The following is a 17,309-nucleotide window of genomic DNA, read 5'->3' on the forward strand; positions in this document are numbered from 1 at the left end:
TTTTAAGGGTCATTTTATTAACTGCAGCTTTTGGCAAATGACATTTTCTTGTCGCTGGTTGCTGCTTCCGTTACATTAAATCAACCTAAAGCCATAGGATGTGGGGAACGACTAGTTTTTGGAAAGCCATCTTGAAGACGTATCTGGCAGTAAGCACTTTACTAAACGAGCAAGTTTCCCAGTATTTTTGAAGTTGAAATTAAACCTGGAAATCTTTGAACTGAACTGACTTGCATATGCTTACCAGTTCCAAAAACTCTTTACAGAGCTGGAACCTTTTTGCTGGCACAACATTCAGCTGCCCCACCCCCACCTTCCCCTCTCTCACATTCCTTCTCCTACATCAGTCCTTGTAGTGAAAAACAGAACACACAGCTCAACCAGTGCAAAATGTAAACTATGAGCAGTTTGCTATTAAAAAACCCCCCACCCTGTAGTAAGCTACCATGGAACTTTGTGTGGTTGGGGGAAAATAAGAGTGTATGAAATGGTTCATTTTTAAAATACAGATTTTAATTTTGTTTAAAAACACCTGTCACAATCTTCCATGTACACCTTTCCCAGCATCTGACATTTTTTTGAAGTTTGTCAGCTTTTACTTTAAAAAAAGCACAGACTATTTCAGAGGGTAGCCATGTTGGTCTGCAACAGAAGAGCAAGATTCGAGTCCTACTCTAGTCTAGCTCATGAACTGAGACTAATTGCATTGCTTTTAAACATTTTGTAAATAGCCCTCCCCCAAATTAAAAAATGCATTTTATTCAATTAGAAGACTCACAAATCTTGAAAATGAGAACAGAACCGCCAAAACACAGCAATCAAAGCATTCCAATGCTAATCTAAGTGTACAGGGATGCCTGAAGTCGCCTTCCACCCTTCTGCCTGGTGCATGACACTGTACCGATTTCCTGATTTTGTTCCAGCAAAATGAGTTATTCCTTGCTTCAGCAAAAACAGACTGCAAACATTCTAACCTGCTGCCAGGGCACATGTTTTTTTTAAAAATCACACCTTAGCAGCCTGATCTTGTGCTACTACCAGTTAAAGAACTGCTGCTTAAGGTCATTATTTAAGGTCTCTCTGCACCGACTATCAATGTTTTAAAATTCTCAAAATGCCTACATTTCAAAGTTCTTAAAAGAGAAGATGTGAACAATGTTGCAAGTTGGTAAATGAGGTCAAAAGCAGTTTTTGCTACAACCTGTTGACAAGTGGAGAGTGAGACACCAGTTCCTCACTTTTCAGCATAACACACTATTTTGCAGCCACTGTCTAGATTCACAACCCTACACAAATGATTTGCTATAAACCTACTCTATTCCAAAATACACTTTTCAGTAGATTGAAAGTGTAGTTTTTTACTGGTCTAAACAGCTGCACATACATTTTTACACATTACATTTCTAGAGTAAGATATTGTGTTAAAACCATTTAGATTTCCTTTCCAACATTCATCTAGGATATGGCATGGAAATATTTTCTGCAGACCTACCTGTACATATTCTTGCTCAATTGTGTTATAATCTGTGTTTCACTTCCTACTCTATATGGAAGCCTTATTCACACACTTCTCAAGAAGCACCAGTGAAGATTCTTCCACGGTCAACTAGGATTAGAACATCTTGGAAGAACAAGTGTTTAAACCACACTCAAGTCATAAACCACTACTGAGGAAAAGAGGCCAAAATTCAAGAGACTCTTTAAGGACCAACACCCACTTAACATGTGCCAATCCAGTGATGATCTTTATTGATACCAATAGATGAAGTTACAGTTAAAATTCCACCTACATCAAATATGATTTTTTTTGAAGTATCACTCTTGCTAGATTTCAAAACAGGTACTCAAGTCCCAAGAATGACCGAGGGCCAAATCCAGAGAACTAATTAAAAGAGAGCTTTGCTTGGCCGTCTTCCACACTGACTGAGAAAACCAGTCCCAAGTAAGCTCTGGGATGTGGCAGGGACAGCAGATGCCTCTCCTGCCTCAACCGTCAAGCCTTGGAAAGCTTTAGGCTGTATGAGGGACTTAAAGGTTTTGTTAAAGGGGAGGAAACTGCAATGATTTTTATATACATGTGGACGTTGCTTTTTAATCATTGTCTTTCCTGCAATATATATATTTAGTACGAATGGAACATTTGTACACTGAGAAACCAAACTAAAGGCTCTGGGTCAAAACATGCTTCTTCAGTGAAGACTATCAGCCCCCTGGTGTACACATTAAGTTTTATTGTAACAAAGCAACTTGTACACTTTTTAACGTTTAAAACTGAGCATCTTTCTTTTCCAGTGAAACAAAAAAAAAATTGAAAAAACAAAACAAAGAACAAAATTACAATAGAGAATGTCAATTCCAAATAAGATCCTACAGGTTCTGCTGATTCTCCATCAAGTGGGAGGGCTCAAAAGTCATCATTAGGAGAGAATTTTATTTTTTTAAAAGTGTCATCTTAAACTGTAAGGATGTTTTGTTTAAACATCACAATTAAACATGCCAAAGGAGAAGTCATGTTTTGTCAAAATGCCCACTTAACCCACCCCAACATCTGAAACCCACCCACGCTTACCCTGTCTATAACCCCTTTTTTTAGCTTTTTCTTTTTTTTTTAAACAAGAGAGTAGACAGATACATGTTGGTAAATGCTAACTGTCCATATTCACATAGAGACACAGTGTAATCTCCGAGCCCAATATACAGAGAAAGAAGGAAAAAGCTAGATTCTATGCACTACTACACAGGGGCCTAGCACTCTTCAGCTTCCAGCAGAGTGAAGGGAGCAGAAGGTTCTCTTTCCTCCCCACAGAACACGGCGTGTGGATTTCATTTAACAGTTTGTTTCAAAACAGAGGGATAAAAAAATTGAAATGAATAGAGATTCTTTTCCACTGTATTCTGCTCAAGATATTTTTCTCCAAAAATTTTGTGAACCATGGTGAAGAGGAGAGAAAAAAAGACCTCAAGAGAACAAGGCGACTGAGCACAAAAGGAGGGGGGAAAGACGGTAACTTGCTCCCAGGGACTGGAGGGGGGAAAAAAAGAGGGGAGGGGTCAGAGGGAGGTTGGAATCCATCAGTGTTCAGTCATCTTCTCCTTCATCCTCCTGTTGAAAGAGAAGTAACCGTTAGAATACTGCTGTTGACTACCTTAATCAAGGACACTTAAAAACTCATTAACTTTTTTTTTCAAGCATTTTACAATTTCCCACACTTCTCTGAAATCTTTCAATTGGATTAACTTCCTGAATCCATATTATGGACTCTATACCCCCCCCCTAAAACATACCCAAACCAGGTAGCACAATTCAACTAGATCACACTGTGCCATAGAGAAAGAGAAACCTACAAACTACTAGCTAGTCCCTGACAAATACAATATCAAGAGAGATGATTCACTCCCCCTAGTAGTTAGAAGTTTTTTAGCCTATTAATTCTCCAGGAATGACCAAGGCACACACAAGCAGGTGAACTAGTAAATCCATGCATGCAGGTGTGATTTGTTGAGTCTTATTTGCAAAGCTGCCCTAAACTGCCTCCTGATAACATTGCTTGGATTAAATATCAGGATTCAAGTAATTTGGAGCTTTAAGCACACTTAACCTGCAAACCTGCCCTAATTCAAAAGCATCCCAAATGGCAATTCATGTAGTGGGATGCTTTTACTTAACTTGTAGCCAGTTCTGCTCCATTTACAGAGCAGCCTCTGGCACCTGGGTCATTACAAGAGTACAGCTTTTAAGTTTCTAACCTCTCCTTCTTCACCCTCATCATCATCTTCATCTTCTTCACCCTCATCTTCATCACCTTCCTCATCAATGTCCTCCAGTCCTTCCTCCTCTTCATCATCATCATCCTCCTCCTCTCCTTCACCTTCTTCGTCATCCATATCAGGAACCTTTTTTGAAACACAGACAATCCACATTAGCGCATCTTACTAAGCTGCATATAAGAATAGAATGTCCAATGTGGTGAGCTTATTGAAGACTCTTACCAGGTAGTACTGCAATGGGTTTGGCCAGATGTCATCTTTAATGACCTTGCCTAGCTCATCAGCTCCTGCATCAGAATGGTCAGTAAACCAAGTGAAGAAGCTTTCTGGTTCTTCGTGCTGCCTCTTTCTGCTGGCCTTGTTCTGTGTCTGGCTTGAACGCTTTGTCAGATCCTGAAACAGGAATGCACAGAATGTTTAAATTTCTCTTCCAAAGTGTGGACTTTTCACCTTCATGACTGCTAAGGGTCTGTCACCTGATTCAGAGATTACTCCTCAAGGCACTTATTGGCCAAGGCACAAGGAACTACCAAAGACGTGCCCAATTCCCCTCCCCCTTTAGAAACAGAACCTCACTCTATAGTGCTAAAGCAACTTTCCCAGACAAAGCAGAAACCCAGTCCTAAAGCATGCACAGGTAGCTGTGAAGTTCTTCAGAATACTGGCCATACTGTCTTTAATGGGACACTGAAATGCCCAAAGGTACTTATGTTAAGAGGAGTGTAGAAGAGACTGTTACATTCAGCAGTCATTTCTAGCTTTCTACCCACCATTACAGTGTTGGTTTTTATTAACATGGACCTCCAGACAACTTCTAGCAAATAGCAGACTTTGAACAATAAAAGTGAAGTTTGTCTTCAGAACTTCACTGGAACTTTTCATAACTGAATCGAAGCAGTTCAATTACTTTTTTTGTATTAACTGCTGTGAGGAATTTAGAAAACATCCATAGAGTACACGTACCCCCACCAACAATAACTTGATCTCCTTTAGAAAGGTTTAATAGGAGAGTGCCAAATTCTCTATGGGCATGCAGCCCCACTCAATCTCACCTATCAAGTAGCCACTAATTCCAGCTACAGAGGATAAGATCAGTAGCCAGAATCAAAAAACCTGCAAGGAAACAAAAACTGTCATCATATCGCACTAAACAGATGCATACCTTCCCAGATTTCCATTTGATTTCACTGGATTTTGATGACGGGTCCCCACTCTCATTCAGGTGAAACTCTTTGGAGAGCATCTTATTTTCAAAATACGGATTCTCGTCAAAATACTGTGGCAGAGGAAACGTTAGATTAAGAATGCAGATACTGCTATACATCACACATATGTCAAAGGTATGTATCAAGAAGCATGCAGAGACATGCAAGAATGATGCAGTGCACCGACACTTACAAAATCTATTCTGTAACCTGATTTGATGTCTTCAAACTCCGTCACCTCGACTCTGGTCAAATAATGCAGTGCTTCTTCATCTTCTTCCCCCAACAGTGCAGATACTAAAGCAGAATTATGAGATGTCCATCATAAAACTGTTGTACATGTGCTTTAAGTAGCATTAAAGTATACCTACGTCTCCCTAACCAGTTTTATGTGGGTTGCAACAAAATCTGGTTCTCAAAATACAGAATACTTGGTTCAAGGGGCTTCTTTTAAAAGCTGTGGAAAGCATCACATCATACAACAGTCAAAAGCTCATTTAATATTTTAATTATATACTCTTTACTACAAGCTTATTCCACAACCACTACAGAATAAGTAACTTTCAGACTACGTCTCTAAAGTTATTTATGGACTTAAGTCAAAGGAATGGATGCAGAGAATTAAACTCTAGCAAAACATCGGAGAAGATAACCATTAAATAATCTTTATGTGGGATATTGAAAGTTCTATGCCATTGAAATCTGCATTATTAATAAGCAACAAACTAGCTTGCAAAATAGATAAATATATTAGATATATACTGACTCCGGCTTACCTTGTGGGTGGTTGACAAATGTTGTTACCCAAAAATTTGGGATTTTGGCGATCAATTCTGACCTCTTCTGGAAGAATGGTTGGCGGAGTTTGTTGTATTTCTGTTCTACTTTCAAAATTTCCTCACTGGCTTGTTCATTCAGTCTGCAATGATAAGAGCCAGGCACAGCATGGTGATCGGAAGCTTAGAGAAGTATGAAATCAGCAGAAACTCGACATGAAGATTTAAATAATTAGATCGTGTGATTGTTTTATGATGACAAGCTAGCACAACTAGAACTCAACAACTATGCCATCTATTCTGTACTATTTAATTTAATTTAATAAGTATAGTTACACTATGTTCTCTGATCAAAGATAGGCAAAATTTGACATACTGTTAATTTCACTTAGCTATTCTACTGTATAACAGATGCAACATCACAGCTTTTGCTTCAAGTCTTCTATTCACTTGAACTCAGAAGTGCATAAAATAAGCAGTAGACTGCATTGTCCGCATGCAACCCATATTTGACAGTTGGCTTCTCTGACTAAAAGGTCTTGGATCAACCTTACAAAAACTTTGGAAGTTTCGCTTCACCATCAATGTCATTCAGGACTGACCAGGCAAGGGCTGCACAAAGCACTTATTTGCCTCTGCATAAAGTGAGTCTTTCATTCAACCTTGGTAAGGTTTTTTAGGATTCTGTAAGACTACTAATAGTTTAAGGACTGCAGATGAAAGTTATAGCTAATATTTCAGTTTTGTTTTGTAGAGTCTACTTTTGGTTCATAAGGCACCATTATCATTGTAATACTTCCCATCCAAACACAACGCTTGAGTTTAAAGTTTGCTTATTTTCTTTTCAACTAAGACCTAGACTTTAGCCTACATCTCATGTTCAGAAACTACTTAGATTACAATTCCTCATAACTAGAACAGGGGTACAATCAACGGTGGCTTTTCAATCAGATCATCAGATTTTGGAACCCAGATGTTTTAGGAATCACCATGTTATTACAGCATAACCTATTTAACTTCCACAAAAGAAACGTGAATACATAGATTACCTGTCTATTTCATTCTGTACTTCATCAATATGTTCAATTGCTTCCTGTTGCTCTTTGTCTGAAAACAAAACAAAAACATTATCAGTCAAATACTTAGGGCAGGCTCAAGGGAGTTATGGCACAGTTCAGTACAAATAATACTAACTGGTTGCAGTCACACACACTAAATAATCCACCTTCCAACTGGATTTTACTATGTGAACTGGCAAAATCCAGTTGGAAAGTGGATTATTTAGTGTGCGTGACCGCAAGCCATTTTGAATATTATTATGAATGGAATAAAAAAAATATCTCCAGATTGATTAAATACAGTCTTCAGACTCTCCACTGAGAATAAAGTTGTTGTCTCCCAAGCCCTGTCTCAGAGGGAAACATGCTAGTTTACTAGTTAGGTCACAATCCTGAGCACACTTATTGTATCTATATTAAACCTTTAACTCCACGGTATATAACATTTCTAACAAATTATACATAGATTTAGTTTTAATTTTTTTAAAAACATCAGTCTCTCTCAGTCTATAGTCAAGTAATGCCAAAGACCTCTCTCTCAACTTATACTACCATATTTTAGACAACCCATTAAAAGGTTTTTCTCCAGATACATTCCTCTCCTTGCAGATGACCGCCAATATCAGCACGGATCTAAGATGTTTTAGACGAAAACTTAGAACTCTTTAAAGTTCAGCACAACTTTGCTCAACTAATTATGTTAGGAGGAAAAGTGCACTGAACTGAAAAGGCTGTATCAAGCGTAAGGAAACAGCACAGAGTTTTCAAACCTTAAACATAGGCACACCATAATCGCCAATCAACAAGTCTGCCTTAGAGGCACAGTGCGTTCAGCAGTTTGGGACAAAAAAAAGGGACATGACAGTGCCTATTTAAATAGCTAAAAGGCGCGATTCCTCATTCGCCCTCGAGCTTTATCCTGCTCATCCAGACTGCTCAACTACGACTGCAACCCTCTGCACGCTTATTTGGGAGCTCGTATAAGGACCTACACCCAATTACAATTACTCTAGAGGTCCATCCGACCAGAAAGCTTTCTTTGAAACCAAGCCTAGAAACGAGAGGAACACACGTGCACCCGCGTGAAGTCTTTGCACGCTTGTCCTGGCCAGTCCGCGTGGTGGTGGGCGGCGGGGTGGGGTGGGCGGCTTACAAGCAACGAAGTTGGAAAAGAAAAATAGCCAACCGCTGTTTTTCCCTATCAGAGGTTCACGGTCTATTTTACGCATTTTTTTTAAAAAAATTCCCAATTTTACAAGACCGCGGCGTTTGCCGCTTTTCCCCCCAATCCTTACCGAATCATAATCCAGCATCGATTCGCAATATATTTTTTTGTAAAAAATAAATAAATCCTCCCTCCCCTTGGCGAAGCCTATCCTTTAGAGCCGCACGTGGCGGCGAGACGCCTGGCAAAGCCACGTTCTAGAGAGACCGAGGGAAGAAAAGAGGGCGGCGCGCCCGATCCCGCGATCCCCTTTAAAGCAACACCTTTTTTAAAAAATGATTTTTATTTGTTTTTCAGGAAAAAACCTCCCCCCCCCCAAAAAATTCCTGTTTTTTTCCGGGGGCCAGGCGGTACAGCTTCATTTTGCAAGCTCTGCGTAACTGTAATAGGTCCCACAGGGCCCTGTTCTCAGACAGGAGCATTAGTTCCACCAGGCCGGGACCAGGGCGTAGAAGGCCATGGCCCTGGTCAAGGCTAAGAGGACGTCCTTTGGACCAGGGACAACCAGTAAATGATGGTCCACTGAGTGCAAGGCTCTTTGGGGCAGGTATAGGGAGAGGTGGTCCCTTCGATATGTTGGTCCCAGGCTGCATAGGGCTTTAATACCAACACCTTGAAGAGGATCCAGTACTCAGTCAGTAGCCAGTGAAATTGGTTTAGAAATATGGGGGGGGGCCGCGCCGCCCTCCGCCCGGCCCCGCCCGCCCGCGTCGCCCACCTGAGATCTCGTCGGCCCCGTCGTGGTTGGAGTTGAGCTCCTTCTTGCTGACTTTGGCCGCCGGCGCCGACATGTTGGAGGGGAGGGAGGAGGAGAAGGGGGGAGGGAGGGAGAGCGCGCGCGCGAGGGAGAGAGAGAGAGAGAGGCTGTGCGGGGCGGCGAGCCGGAGCCTCGCCTCGCCTCAGCGCGGGCTTGCTCGAGTCCGCCGCCTCCTCCTCCTCCTCCTCCGCGAGGCCTTCCCCTCCTCGCTTGGCTCGCGCTCTCCGGTCACGGGGGGGTGGCGGCGGCGGCCGGGCTCCCCTCACGCGATCTCCACACAGCCAGAGCCTCCTCCTCCTCCTCCTCCTCCTGCTGCTTCTGGCGAGAGGCGAGCGAGCTGTGCGCACGCCATACACCTCCCCAAGGCGCCTGCGCAACACTCAGTCTTCCTAGGCTCCCTCTGTGTAAGTGTGTGTGTATATGCATGTACACAGGTGGGAGGGAGTTTAGTACGCATGCGCATACAGGTCTCTCTTGACCCTATCTGCGCAAGTGTTCAAGTTCTCCCGCCCCCGTCGGGTATAAAAGAAAAAATACATGTTGAGTAACTGCGCAAGCGTACAAATTCCATCATTTCCCTACGGGTATATGAGCGAAGGTTTGTGGATTAACTGCGCAAGCGCCTAAATTCCCCCGCCCCAAGAGTAAGGGATAGTGAGTGCCTGCGCGCGCGCAAAGTTTAATGTCGACTCGACCTCCCCTTTTATCCCGTAACACTTAAAAGGGGGGGACGCGAGTCATGAGCGCAGGCGCCGACCTCTCAAATTTAACCCCACCCTTGCCGGCTACGAATGTATACTGTAGCAACACACATCGAGCGAGAGGCGAGTGGGCGGGGCTTAGAACGTTCGCGCGCTCGGAACCACTGGAGAAGAGAAAGTAGGACGGCGGGAGGCGCGGGCACCTGCGCGTGCGCGAGCCGGCGAGGACGCGCTCCGCGGAGGTCGTTTGACGCACGTGGGTTGGAGGAGAAAGCAAATGGCTTGGGAGGGAAGGAGGGAGCCTCCGCCGCTGCCAGGAATGCGCGCCCGGGGGCTCCCTCTGGCACCGCAGCCGGCCTGGGCACTCCGCAGCCTCCCTCTTGGGTGGTGGTGGTGGTGGTGAAAAAGCTTTTGACTTGCATTTGCCTGCGGGCTTCACGGCAGCTCGGCAGGGTCTGGAAAGCACCAGTTTTATTGTATATGTAAAATTGTTTTACTATTTTAAATATTGTTGTTAGCCGCCCTGAGCCTCTGGGTAGGGCGGGATAGAAATCGCAAAATAAATAAATAAAATAAATAAAAGAGGATTTTAAAAAAACAAAACCCTTTCACTAACCGCAGTAGTAGGCAGTCCAGTGTTCCCTCCAAGCTGAGTTAGTGTGAGCTAGCTCACAGGTTTTTAGCGTCCTGCTCGCACATTTTCGCCTTGGCTCAGGAAGGAGGGCTCCAGAGCAAATTGATTTCTGCAGCAGCCAAATCACTCACTCACAACGTCAATGCCAGTAGCTCGCAAAGTGGAATTTTTGCTCACAAGACTCCACAGTTTAGAGGGAGAATTGGTAGGCACGTATGCAGCCCGGGGTCCTGTCCACTCGAAAGTAAATCCTTACGGTGCATCATAGTTCTTGAGAGCCCTTCTGTTATATGGGTTGGCCTTTCCATCAATAGCGGGTCACCAGGCGGCAGCTGATGCAGTTGGCAGGGTTCTCTCTAAACTGAGTTAGTGTGAGCTAGCTCACAGTTTTTTAGCCTCCGGCTCACATGTTTTTGTCTTAGCTCAGGAAGGGATGGCTCCAGAGCAAACTAACTGATGCGGTAGCAAAATCACCAGCTCGCAACTTCAATGCCGGTAGCTCACAAAGTAGAATTTTTGCTCACAGGACTCCACAGCTTAGAGGGAGCATTGGTTGCCAGATTTACATTATGGGTTTGGTTTTTTTAAGTCAAGGAGGGTGCCTGGAGCTGCTTGAGCCCTTTTTCATCTTTGGGGCAGCGCTGAAGGTCGGAGAGCGCCAGCCGAAGCCTTCCTGCTCGCCCTCCGCTGCCCCTGCCGCCCTGGCTGCAGAGGATTGCAGCGCTGCGCACGTCAAGGGCCTCGTTCCTTGCAAGCAGCGGCGTGCGAGGAGGAGATCCTTGGGCTTGCGCTCCCTTCCCTGTGCTTCTCTGCCCCTCTCTCCCCTCCCCAAACCCCACGACTGAAATGGGACAAGCGGCCCTTCGACCTGCAAACCAGAGTTCAGTCTCATTTGGAGTCCTGGTTAGTCGGGGAGGAGTGAGCGAAGATTTGCGGTACAACAGATTTAGAGTCCAATGGCACCTTTAAGACCAACAAAGGTTTACTCCTTTACAGTTTACTCCTTTACAGTTTAGTCCTATAAGACCAACAAAGTGTGCATGCACACAAAAGCTCATCCCTTGAATAAACCTTTGTTGGTCTTAAAGGTGCCATTGGACTCAAACATTCACAACCAGTTGCAAGTTCTTGGGCACCAATATGGTTGCCAACCTCCTGGTGGTGACTGGAGATCTGGGATTTTTACAGTTCCCTCTAATCCCCCCGCTGAGCGGGGCAGTTTGCATCCTGAACAGAGCATAACTGCCGGAATGTTCAAATGGGCAGTGCAAGACTCCAGATGGCTGCTGAGCGGGGCAGCCTGTGTTAATGAGCAGCAGCTCAGGTGCACAGCTTAGAGGGAACACTGATTACAACTCATCTCCAGGCAAAAGAGATCAGTTTGCCTGGAGAAATGGCCACTTTGGTAGGTGGACTCGGATATTACACCTCACTGAAGTCCCGCCCTCCTCAGGCTCCACCCCCAAAATCTTCAGGTATTTCTCAACATGGAGCTGGCAACTCTAGGTATCAGGAGTTAAGTATCTGAGCCCTACACAAGGGGAGAAGGAGGCACATGAACCAACAATTGCTGAGTTTCGTTTGCGTTTTTATAAATATTTACTTATATCCTGCCTTTCTCCCCAACGGGGACCCAAAGCGGCTTACACTGTTCTCCTGTCCACTTTTCCCCCCTCACAACAACTGTGTGTGGTAGGTCAAGCTGAAAGATCAGCACTGTACACAGTACTCCAAATGAGGTCACACCATTGATTTATACAGGGGCATTATGATACTGGCAGATTTGTTTTCCGTTCCCTTTCTAATAATCCCCAGCATCGTTTTGACCTTTTTTTATTGCAGTTGCACAGTGTCTAGACATTTTCAGTGAGTTATCTACTACGACTCCAAAGATCTCTCTCTTGGCCAGTCTCTGCCAGTTCGGACCCTACCAACGTGTATTTATAGTTAGGATTTTTGGCCCCAATGCGCATCACTTTGCACTTGGCCACATTGAACCCAATTTGCCATTTTGACGCCCACTCGCCCATCCTCGACAGATCCCTTTGGAGCGCCTCACAATCCTTCCTGCTTTTCATCACCCTGAACAACTTTGTGTCATCCACAAATTTAGCCACTTCACTGCTTACTCCCAACTCCAAATCATTAATGTACAAATTAAAAAGCATTGGACCGAGTACTGATCCCTGGGGTACCCCACTGCTTACCACCCTCCACTGAGATAGTTGCCCATTTATACTCATTTTCTGTTTTCTATTAATTAGCCAGTTTTTGGTCCACAAAAGGATTTGTGCTTTTATCTCGTGACTATTGAGCTTACTTAGGAGTCTTTGATGAGGAACTTTATCAAAAGCTTTCTGGAAGTCAAGGTAAACAACATCTTTTGGGTCCCCCTTGTCCACATGTTTGTTCACTCCCTCCAAGAACGCTAACAGGTTAGTGAGACAAGATCTTCCCTTACAGAACCCATGCTGAGTCCTCAGTAGGCTTTGTTCATCAATGTGCCTACTAATTCTCTCCTTAATAACAATTTCCACCGACTTACCCGGTACCGATGTCAGACCGACTGGCCTGTAAAATCGCCTCTAGAACCCTTTTTAAAGATGGGCGTGACATTAGCTACTTTCCAGTCTTCAGGAATGGAGGCAGATTTTAATTAAAGATTACATATTTTTGTCAGGAGATCCACAAGTTCACATTTGAGTTCTTTCAGAACTCTCGGATGTATGTTGTCCGGGCCTGGTGATTTATCAGTTTTTAAGTTGTCTATCAGTTGTAGGACCTCCTTTCTCATCACCTCAATCTGACTCAGGAGGTCCTTTCCAACTCTATGATTCTATGATTCCTTGCAGGGACATCTGGTCAGTCGCTATGGGAAACGGGATGCTGGGCCATTGGTCTAATACAGGATGGCTCCTCTTGCCCTTAACATGCCCTTTGGCTTAACCTTTTCCAGATAACTCCTCCATTTATCTGTCTCCCCAGGCAGCGTGCTCTGGCTTTGGGATAAAGGTGGGGGGAGGCTAGAGATAAGCAAGTACTCACATGGGGAGGGCTTAGCTCCCATCAGCCACATGCCCCTTTTTTGCTTTACAAATCAGTTATTTCCCCCACCCCCCAATCCACCCACCTTGATATGAATTGGGGATTTCTAAACCGCTTCCCACCCTTCTGTGATATTGAACAAGCCCCCCATTTGTTATCACTGTATTCCCTGAACCGTTTGTCCCTTTAGCCATTACCAGAGTATCGCTCCTATATCTGTATATAGACAAGGGTGTGAGTGATAGAGAAGACTGGCTGTTTAAAAAGAAAACAAAGTCTTGAAGCGAAGGAATACTGGTGCAGCAGGCTGGATGCTAGACCATCAAGTACAGGAAGGGAATGGCAAAGCAAAGATATTTGTGGGGCTTCGTAGAAATGCCTTACAGAAAGGGAAATGATAGAGGTGAAGAGCTGCCAAGTAATTCCAAGCATGAACTATGCACAGTTTTATGCCAGTGTACTGAAACAATTGCCCATGGTGCTCCTGTGTATATTTATGACTGCTTGAAAGACCTTGTGTACACGACTTCCTAATAAAAACAAGAAGTAGCGTTTGGGCTGCAGAAATGCGAAGGGTTTTATTAATTCACATGTCAATTATCATTAATGTCAAATTGTGTATTTTTGGTTCTGCAAGTTTTTTTGTACTTGGCTCTTCTTCCAAATTTTGACTCTTTAGTTATAAAAGGTTTCTGACCCCCGAGGGAAACTCAGTCTTGAGAGGCCGCCTGCAGTCAGTAGGCTGGAACGTATTCCATGTTAAAAGCGTGAACTAGTGACTGCACGTCTCCAGTGTACATCTGCAGATGGCTGTTATCTAAAAGCCGTTTCCCAAGGTTGTGTGCTGGAAGAGGGAAAAGGCCCTCCCCCCACTGGCAATTCCCTTTTACCATCGAGCTAGAGAGGCACCGCAGCCATTTGAAATCTAGAGACAGCAGCTGCTCCAACAGCGTACATCCGCTGTAGGAACTGGCTGGGGCTGCTTACAAGGTCAAAGTAACAGGAAGGGAAAGCTCATTTGTAGCACGGAGTGAGTGGGCGGCGGGGGCAATGCCCTGGTTATTAATATCTTTGAATTACTTGGAACAAACCCAGGAGGCCCCAACAAGCTACATTCCCAAGTGTCTGTGAGAAGAGAGGTTTGCATATCTGCCTCTACACCGAGCTCAGAAGCGCATTCTGACCATTTCTCTGGGGGTAGTCTCAGCTGACAGGCTGTAGAACCACTTTGTTTCCCAAGTACCATAAAAACAGTGAGACACACAAATAGGAATACCCAGATGTTTAGTTGTTTGGTAATCATGCACACACACTCTCTTGACCAAGAGGAGTTAGTCGTGTTAGTCTGTTGCTGCAAAATAGTAAAAAGCCCAGTAGCATCTTTAAGACGAACAAACTTTATTGTAGCATAAGCTTTCGACAAACAGCTTTCTGTGTCTCTCATCTAACAAAGAGAGCGTTGTTTCTTGGAAGCTTATCTCCCTTATATATAAAAACTGAATGGTGGTGGCACTTCTCTAGAACATTCCACACGCTCCGGAATTGGTTGGCGCCCTGGTGTGTCACTCAGAATCTGTCCCTATCCATTGGCTGCATTGCTTGAGTCTCGCCTCCAACATTCTAAACAGTTTGCTGTTCCTCTCCCCCCCACAGCCAGTCAGAACACAGAGGTTATTTGCATATGCAGCCTCATTGGCCTTTGCCTCAGAACACAGAGGTCGTTTGCATATGCGACTTGATTGGCTTTTGCGTCTAACATTCTAAACAGTTTGCTGTTCTGAGGTAAAATGTGTCCAATCTCCAGGTGAGGGCTGGAGATCACTCAGAATTACAACTGCTTTCCAGATGGCAGAGATCAGTTCCCCTGGAGAAAATGGTGGGCTCTGTATCCTTATATGCTGCTGAGGTGGCCCCCATGACAGCCAATGTGATGTAGAAGTCAGGGCTTAGGAGCACGGGAGAGGCTGCAGGTGTGGGGGTGGTGGAAAGCTGAAGAGTGAGGGGGAAATAAAGGTAGGTTGATGATTGGCTGGGAAGGAGATAGGGTTGCCAACTCCAGGTGGGAAATTCCTGGAGATGTGAGGGATGGAGCCTGGAGAGGGTGAGGTTTCAGGAGGCGTGGGACCTCGGACAGGTACAAAGCCATAGACTCCACCCTCCAAACCAACTATTCCCTTCTGGGGAACCATTGTTGCCAATCTCCAGGTGAGGGCTGGAGATCACTCAAAATTACAACTGTTCTTTAGGTGGCAGAGATCAGTTCCTCTGGAGAAAATGGTGGACTCAGTGTCATTATACCCTGCTGAGGTCGCCACAGCAAATTGACACTGAGTGTCCAAGGCCAGGGCACCCGCCCAGAGCCTCTTTCTAGAGATTGTTGTATTTATTTCCACAACGGGCCCTTTTCCTAGTGCTACAATAAAGTTTGTTAGTCTTAAAGGTGCTACTGGACTTTTTACAATCTTGACCCAATCATACTCTTATAGTGCTGATTAGATTTAGGGCTTGACGGTTTATTTCTCAGATACTATGTTTTTACTTTTGTGAAATGCCATTACAGGAATTGTTTGTGTGTGTGATATACATTCAAATGTAGGCCCAAGCCCTCATTCCATTCAGAAGACGGACATTAACAAATTTCATTTTTTTCCATCCTTGAAGTGGACAAAAACTATCTGGGAGGGGCAGCAGAGTATGCCCAGTACCACCTGTGAAGCGAGCATTTCTTGGGCACCATTACAGAAGGAGAATAATCCAATTCATGGGGGCAAGTTCCTTTGGGGAAAAGTTCTCCTGTAACTGTTCTTGCACTGCTTTTGTTAATTTCAAAGATGTCTGTGATGAGGACAGTCTCCCTGTGGGTCGTGCCCCCATGTTAATAATCGGTGGGGAGAAGGGGCAGGGACAATTTTGATTCCTCAGGCTGGCACTGAAATGTCCTGGGACTCTTGTGTTTCTTTTTCCTCAAAACTGCTTCCTGCTTGGGGTTGGGTTCCCAACTCTGGGTTGTGAAATTCCTGGAGATTTGGAGTGGAGCCTGGGGAGGTCAGTCAAGGGGATATAACACCATCGAGTCCACCCTCCAAAGCTTTTATACCCCCAAAATCTTGTTGATCTTTAAGGTACTACTGAACTGGAGTCTAGGGTGCAAGAGCTTCAAGAGGGAATCAGATAAGCATATGGAGCAGAGGTCCATCAGTGGCTATTAGGCACAAGGTATAGATAGGAACTCTCAGTCTGGGGCAAGTGATGCTCTGTATTCTTGGTGCTTGGGGGGGGGCAACATTGGGAGGGCTTCTAGTGTCCTGGCCCCACTGCTGGACCTCCTGAGGGCAACTGGTATTTTTGTCCACTGTGTGACAGAGTGCTGGACTAGATGGGCCATTGGCCTGATCCAACATTGACTTCTCTTATGTTCTTATTAAGAAGAGCTCCCAAGGTCCTAGAGCTTTGTGTTCTCCCACCTAGTAACGGGGCAGATCCGAATAGTGGATTTTGCTTCTCAATCAATGTCTAATCACATTTATTTTTTAAAACTAATTTTAAGTCTTAGAGTGCAAAATGCACAACCCACAAGTTTCTAGGCGCACTTATTCTGATTAAGAATTTAACAGCGATCCTGCTAGATCGGGACAATGGTCCATTTAATCCAGTTTCCAAATGTGTAGATGTCAGATAAACTTCGACTCTGAACACACCCATCATAAAGGAGTACTGTGAAGAAGCCTTTAGCAACCCAGTATCCCTTGACTCCTGCAACAATCTGAAATGGAATACACAGAGATTATATTTTGGAACAATGCAACTGCGTTTATGGAAAATGTATCTGTAGTTCAGTAGTAAAGTTGTCGCTGTAGCAACATCTAGCAAACTTAAGAGGCAATGTGATAATATATTACTAAATACAAGTATTTTAATATTGACCATGTTACCCAAAGTTCAATAAAATGCATTTCTGCAAACCAGGGGTCCCAAGCCTTTTTGAGCCTTGCAGGCACCTTTGGAATTTTTTTTTAAAAACAATTTATTAGGATATATTAAAAAACAAAAAGTCCATACATATGTCAAATCTTTTACAGTTATATATCCTTCCCTCCCCCCCCCCCCTTCTTGGCTTCCCCCAGGGCTCCACCCCCCTGC

The 17,309-nt window shown here is 44.2% G+C and overlaps 1 protein-coding gene across 2 annotated transcripts; it reads right to left on the minus strand.

Annotated features, from left to right (window-relative positions):
- Positions 1–1,002: 1,002 nt before the first annotated feature.
- SET (SET nuclear proto-oncogene) lies at positions 1,003–9,114 on the minus strand. Of its 2 annotated transcripts, none has more exons than XM_015426467.1 (8): positions 8,751–9,114; positions 6,799–6,856; positions 5,750–5,892; positions 5,167–5,270; positions 4,931–5,044; positions 3,991–4,161; positions 3,804–3,894; positions 1,003–3,103 (listed from the first exon to the last, which is right to left on the minus strand). In XM_015426467.1, the coding sequence occupies exons 1-8, from the start codon at positions 8,821–8,823 to the stop codon at positions 3,096–3,098; spliced, it is 762 nt and encodes a 253-aa protein (XP_015281953.1). In that variant the 5' UTR covers positions 8,824–9,114; the 3' UTR covers positions 1,003–3,095. The 2 variants fall into 2 exon arrangements, with proteins under 2 accessions (XP_015281953.1, XP_015281952.1); XM_015426466.1 differs by having other exon boundaries at positions 3,748–3,894.
- Positions 9,115–17,309: the final 8,195 nt, after the last annotated feature.

This window comes from Gekko japonicus, unplaced genomic scaffold, assembly GCF_001447785.1.
Source record: "Gekko japonicus isolate JY-2015 unplaced genomic scaffold, Gekko_japonicus_V1.1 scaffold1064, whole genome shotgun sequence".
Classification (NCBI taxonomy): domain Eukaryota; kingdom Metazoa; phylum Chordata; class Lepidosauria; order Squamata; family Gekkonidae; genus Gekko; species Gekko japonicus.